The sequence below is a fragment of the Miscanthus floridulus genome, chromosome 8 (genome assembly GCF_019320115.1).
Source record: "Miscanthus floridulus cultivar M001 chromosome 8, ASM1932011v1, whole genome shotgun sequence".
NCBI lineage: Eukaryota > Viridiplantae > Streptophyta > Magnoliopsida > Poales > Poaceae > Miscanthus > Miscanthus floridulus.
In genome coordinates this window covers 3,981,214-3,987,196 of record NC_089587.1, presented here as the reverse complement: position 1 = coordinate 3,987,196, position 5,983 = coordinate 3,981,214, and the positions used below count along the sequence as shown (strand labels likewise).

Genomic DNA, 5,983 nt, shown 5'->3' with positions numbered 1-5,983 from the left:
TCAAAACGGATGGTGGTGAGGTGAGACCCGCGTGCTGACGTGGAAGTCCACGCTAGCATCTGCATCGTCCGCGCGCGCGCCGCACCCCCATCCCCACTGGCAGTGCCAAAATTAGTAAAACGTCACCACCACATTATATGCAGTACGTGCACGAGATTGCATGACGACCACCCGTTTACTCGCGCCCACGGAAGAAAATACTGACCACAGGAAACTCTTGATAAAAAAAAATAAAAGAAAAACAATCCAGATGGAGTAAGAAGAGGGAGCTGCAGAGCCTGGAGTATCGCTACTGTTCCCGATAATTAGCCTGTAAAAATAAGATTATTTTCAACCTTTTCTTTCATATAAATAGAAACAGGTAAGATTTTCACTTTATTCATTTTGCTGATTAAGTGATCATTTTTTTCATCAATTATCATCCCAACAATTGTTTATGTACTCCTACTTTGTTACCAGCTAGCTAGGGAATGAAAAAGGAGAGCGCATTTCTTTATGGCCACTAGTTGAAATCACCACCTATCTAGCTAGCGCTCCTTTAATTTGCATGCATTCTCTTCCACTCGATCGTCCCGTCCGTCCGGCCGGTGGTGTACGCGTGTCATCGTCCAAGGCACCGGCCAGCTAGCTGGGGAATCGATCGATCCATCGATCCGTTGCATTGCCCGCCACCGGCCGCCACCATTGTCGACGTCGTAGCAGCGGCTAGCGCTACGACTATACGAAGGAGACCGATCGGTAATTAATAATGGAGGGGTCGGAGGCGGCGGCGCGTGAGGCGCTGTCGACGGAGAAGGCGTTCGAGGGGGAGCGACTGCCGGCGTGGTCGGAGCAGATCACGGTGCGTTCCGTGGTGGTGAGCTCGGCGCTGGGCCTGTTCCTGAGCTTCATCGTGATGAAACTCAACCTCACCTCCGGGATCGTGCCGTCGCTCAACATGTCGGCGGGGCTCCTCGCCTTCTTCCTCATGAAGACGTGGACGTCCGCGCTGGAGCGCTGCGGCGTGTTCCCGAAACCCTTCACCCGGCAGGAGAACACGGTGGTGCAGACCTGCGTCATCTCCTGCTCCAGCATCGCCTTCTCCGGTGGGTGAGGTTTTGGTTGCATTGGTTTCAATTTCAATTGCATCAATTTTCAAATCAATCCATCCATCCAATCTTCTTTCCAATTAGGTGGGTTCGGCACCTACATCCTCGGCATGAGCAAGAAGATCGCCGAGGGGTTCGACGAGGCCAAGACGAGCATCAACGTCGAGGAGCCTTCCCTCGGTCGGATCATCGCCTTCCTCTTCCTCGTCAGCTTCGTCGGCCTCTTCTCCATCGTCCCGCTCCGCAAGATCATGATCATCAGCTACAAGCTGACGTACCCGAGCGGGTCGGCGACCGCGCACCTCATCAACAGCTTCCACACGCCGCAGGGCGCCATCCAGGCGAAGCAGCAGGTGTCCATCCTCTTCAAGTCCTTCGCGGGGAGCTTCCTCTGGTCGCTCTTCCAGTGGTTCTACTCGGCGGGGCCCGGGTGCGGGTTCAGCTCCTTCCCGACCTTCGGCATGGAGGCCTACCGCCGCCGCTTCTTCTTCGATTTCTCGGCGACCTACGTCGGCGTCGGCATGATCTGCCCTTACATCATCAACTTCTCGCTGCTGCTCGGATCCGTCGTGTCGTGGGGCCTCATGTGGCCGTACATTGAGAGCAAGCGCGGGCTCTGGTACGACGCCGAGCTGCCGAGGAGTAGCCTCCATGGGCTGAATGGGTACCAGATCTTCATCTCCATCGCCATGATCATCGGCGATGGGCTGTTCAATTTCCTCGCTATCCTCGTCCGCACCTCCTACGACATGTACCTCAAGCGCACCAGGCCTGCAGAGGCCGCCGCCAAGCCATTCGCCGGCGTCGACGTCACCGAGCGCCAGGCGCTCAGCTTCGACGACCGCCGCCGCACGCAGGTCGGTCGGTCATGTTGTTTGTTGGTCATGGGCACTCATCAGGCGGCGCGCGCAGGCGCGGCATTGGCAAATGACAATGCATGCACGGTGATTGCGCAGTGCCTGACTGGTTGACCTGCTCGTTCGATATGGCAGGTGTTCCTCAAGGACCAGATCCCGACGTCCATCGCCGCGGGGGCGTACGTGCTTCTGGCAGCGATCTCGGTGGTGGCGATCCCACACATCTTCCGGCAGCTGCAGCCGAAGCACGTGGTGTGGGCATACGTGGTGGCGCCGGTCTTCGCCTTCTGCAACGCCTACGGGACGGGGCTCACGGACTGGTCCCTCTCCAGCAGCTACGGCAAGCTAGCCATCTTCATCTTCGGCGCCAGCGTGGGCGCGGAAGACGGCGGCGTGGTGGCGGGGCTCGCGGCGTGCGGGCTGATGATGGGCATCGTCTCCACCGCCTCCGACCTCATCCAGGACTTCAAGACGGGGTACCTGACGCTGACCTCGCCGCGGTCCATGTTCGTGAGCCAGGTCATGGGCACCGGGCTCGGCTGCGTCATCAGCCCCGTCGTGTTCTGGATCTTCTACAAGGCGTACGACGTCGGGCTGGAAGAAGGGTACCCGGCGCCGTACGCCAAGATCTACCGGGGCATCGCGCTGCTGGGCGTGAACGGGTGGAACCAGCTGCCCAAGTACTGCCTCCGCTTCTGCCTCGCCTTCTTCCTCCTCGCCGTCGCCATCTGCGCGCTCAAGGAGGTGGCCAAGGCGCGGCGGTGGTGGGTGCAGGACTACATCCCGAGTGCCCTGGGCATGGCGGTGCCCTTCTTCCTCGGGTCGTTCTTCACCATCGACATGTGCGTGGGGAGCATCGTGCTGTACCTGTGGAGCAAGTCGGACCGGGTGAGGGCGCACATGTTCGCGCCCGCCGTCGCGTCGGGGCTCATCTGCGGCGACGGGATCTGGTCGCTGCCGTCGTCCATCCTGTCGCTGCTCAACATCAACCCGCCCATGTGCCTCAGGGTCTTCTCCGCCGACACAAACTACCAGGTCGAGGAGTTCCTTTGGACGCTGAAAAACCCAGCCGCCACATAGCCTTCATTCCTCCTGTTTCTTCACTTCTTCTTCCTTTGCTTGCATGCTTTCACTGTTGCTCATTTCTCATAGATTTTCTTGTTCATCACTTAGCCTTTAATGCATTTCTTGCACCTGCTGTACGTAGGGTCGTTTCAGACAGCATGTAATGTACGTACGTTCTGCTTCATTTTTTCTCTTGTTCGTCGACTTAATTGTAGAAGGTGGTGAATACCATGCTTTCGAGCCCCAGGTGGTGCTCTCCCTGGAAGTGAGGGACGTCACCAGCCAGACTAGAATCTGGTCTCCTATTTCTGTTCTATTTAAGCTTCCAAAATAAAGACCGAGGTCTGAGGGTACCCAGCCTCTGCCCTCTATAATATAATACCATGCTTGCAGACTCAATTCTAGAGCTGTTCGCCGGGGCATGCTCATCAGCGAGGACGATCCTCGAGCGGTGCTAACGCCGCTGCCTGGGAACGCGATCAAACACCGTGCCTCCGTATGCGCCGACGACCTCGTCGTCTTCCTTGCGCCCACACCGCAGGACTTCAGCTGCATCAGACTGATCCTGGAGCTGTTCGCCGGGGCATCGGGCCTATCCACCAACCTGGACAAATGCACAATCACCCCGATCCGCTGTTCTTCAGAAGAGATCCAGGCCGTTCAGGATGTATTCCCTTGCAGACTCCAGGACATCCCAACCAAATACCTGGGGGCGCCTTTGTCGCTGTCCAGACTAAGCCACGCCGACGAACAGGTGCTTGTCGACGCGGTCGCCGCACGTATCCCGACATGGAAGGCCGGCCTTCTGACGAACGCGGGTAGAGCCACGCTGACGCAGACTACTCTCTCCGCGATCCCAGTACACGTCTCCATCTGCTGCAGCCTTTCGGCCTGGACTATTGGGGAGATCGACAAGAGAAGACGCGCCTTCCTCTGGGCGGGCACAGATTCAGTCGCCGGCGGGAAGTGCAAAGTCGCTTGGCCCATCGTCTGCTTGCCCAAGGACCACGGTGGTCTGGGGTTGCCGGACCTTAGGGTCCTCGGCTTTGCCCTGCGCCTACGTTAGGAGTGGTTGCGACGGACACGCAGCCTGACGCCGTCTGGGCACGCCTGCCTTCTAGGCCAGAACACTCGGTCGACCACATGTTCCGGGCCTCGGTCACGATTCAGGTGGGCGACGGCGCCTCCGCACGCTTCTAGACGGACTCCTGGCTGCCGAACGGTGCCATTTGCAATTTTGCTCCCAACCTTTTTCAAGTAGTTGGGTGCCGCCGGCGCAAACGCACCGTCAAGGAGGCACTCACAAATCGCCAATGGGCAAGAGATATCACCGGCGCTCCGACTGCTGCAGTCCTCTGTGAATACATCCACCTTTGGGACAAGGTCGAGACATTCCAGCTATTGCCGCATTCCTCAAACCGCTTTCATCTGCATCTACACTGCCTCCTTGGCATACAGAGCTTTCTTCACTGGCGTGACCTCGTTGATTGGGGCCAAGCACGTTTGGAGGGCCGCGGTGCCGCCAAAGGTTAAATTCTTCTTTTGGCTTGCTCTTCATGGTCGTCTGTGGACTGCCGAGCGCCGGAAACGCCATGGTCTTCAGCCGGAGGCAAACTGTGCGCTGTGCGATCAACACGACGAGACTACTGATCATCTACTGGCTTATTGCTCGTTCACGCGCGAGGTCTGGGTCCGGCTGCTTGCCAAGGCGGGGCTGCAGCAGCTGGGGCCGAGCCATGATTCCACCATGGCCGACTGGTGGCTGCAGACTCGGGCTGCCGTCCCGGAAACCTTCAGGCGTGGCTTCGACTCCCTCGTCCTTCTCGTCTCCTGGGTCATCTGGAAAGAGTGCAACAGACGGACCTTCGACAACGACGCTAAGATGACGGTCCAGGTGCTTGCTCTAGTCCACGAGGAAGCTGACTCCTGCATCGCCTCCGGGTTTCAGAGCTTGGCGTCGCTGCTAGCGGTAGCTAACTAGGGAGCATCGTTCCTTTTCCTGGTCGCAAAACTAGTTAGTCCCTTAGTACAACTGAATAGCTCCACCGTTAAAGCCGGTGATCGTCGTCAGTGTCCAACCGGTAGGCGAGCAGCGGCAACTCGCCGTCGCACGCCACCGGGCTGTGTTCCAGTTCTAACTTCCCTTAACGAAACACGTGCTAACCACGCTTTCCAAAAAAAACAAAGTCAATTCTAGGGAGGCCGAATGGTTTACTTTGCATGTTCATTATTATTTTGTGTTTCGACAGTACCTTTTCAAAATCACTATTTTTAAATATATATATATATGATACATGGCCAACTTTTACACTTGAAAATTCTTCGAATAATAATGGTATAGACTGTTATAAACGATAGGCAATATAAACGACGAAGAACAGTAGATCAAGCACATGGGACATGAGATTTTAACGTGGAAAAACCCTTCCAAGGTGGAAGGGAAAAAACCACGGGCACCAGCCAACAAATCTTCACTATATCGGGTGAGGTTACAAACATCGGGGATTTACAACTTTTTTATCCCAAGACGACGGCTTACATGAAGTATATATAGATGGAAAACCCTAATAGGTGACGATCCAAGCCTCCCGACGACGGGCCTCGCTTCGCTCCGGCAGAAATTAGCCTTTATCTTGTACAGAACTGAATTTGGATCACAACTCAACAAACTCCACCTTGAGACAAATTCCTTCTTGTAGTATAAAACGAACATTCATCCTGAAACAATAAAGAAATACTTCCGGTGCCAAAATATCCTCTTGGGCTAAACAGTTATACCAACTAAGCTTGAGCAAAGCTCAAACTTAACAAATAAGAACTGGCTTTGTCAACATATCAGCAGGATTATCATGTGTGCTTATCTTCCATACCTTCAACTTACCTTGCGCGACCACATCGTGAACATAATGATATTTGATATCAATGTGCTTCGTTCTCTCATGGAACATCTGATCTTAACTGAGACATATAGCA

General features: G+C 55.4%; 1 protein-coding gene across 1 annotated transcript; it reads left to right on the top strand.

Annotated features, from left to right (window-relative positions):
• Positions 1–396: 396 nt before the first annotated feature.
• LOC136470921 (probable metal-nicotianamine transporter YSL8) lies at positions 397–3,226 on the top strand. The gene is made up of 3 exons (XM_066468649.1): positions 397–1,085; positions 1,173–1,945; positions 2,081–3,226. Exons 1-3 carry the CDS (start codon positions 749–751, stop codon positions 3,023–3,025), a joined length of 2,055 nt encoding a protein of 684 aa, XP_066324746.1. The 5' UTR covers positions 397–748; the 3' UTR covers positions 3,026–3,226.
• Positions 3,227–5,983: the final 2,757 nt, after the last annotated feature.

Bases quoted from the DNA above. Each gene is read 5' to 3' on its own strand.
- LOC136470921 (XM_066468649.1), top strand. From the start codon at position 749: ATGGAGGGGTCGGAGGCGGCGGCGCGTGAGGCGCTGTCGACGGAGAAG. The intron at 1,086-1,172 runs GTGGGTGAGGTT...CTTTCCAATTAG, and splicing joins CTCCAGCATCGCCTTCTCCG to GTGGGTTCGGCACCTACATC. The intron at 1,946-2,080 runs GTCGGTCGGTCA...TCGATATGGCAG, and splicing joins ACGACCGCCGCCGCACGCAG to GTGTTCCTCAAGGACCAGAT.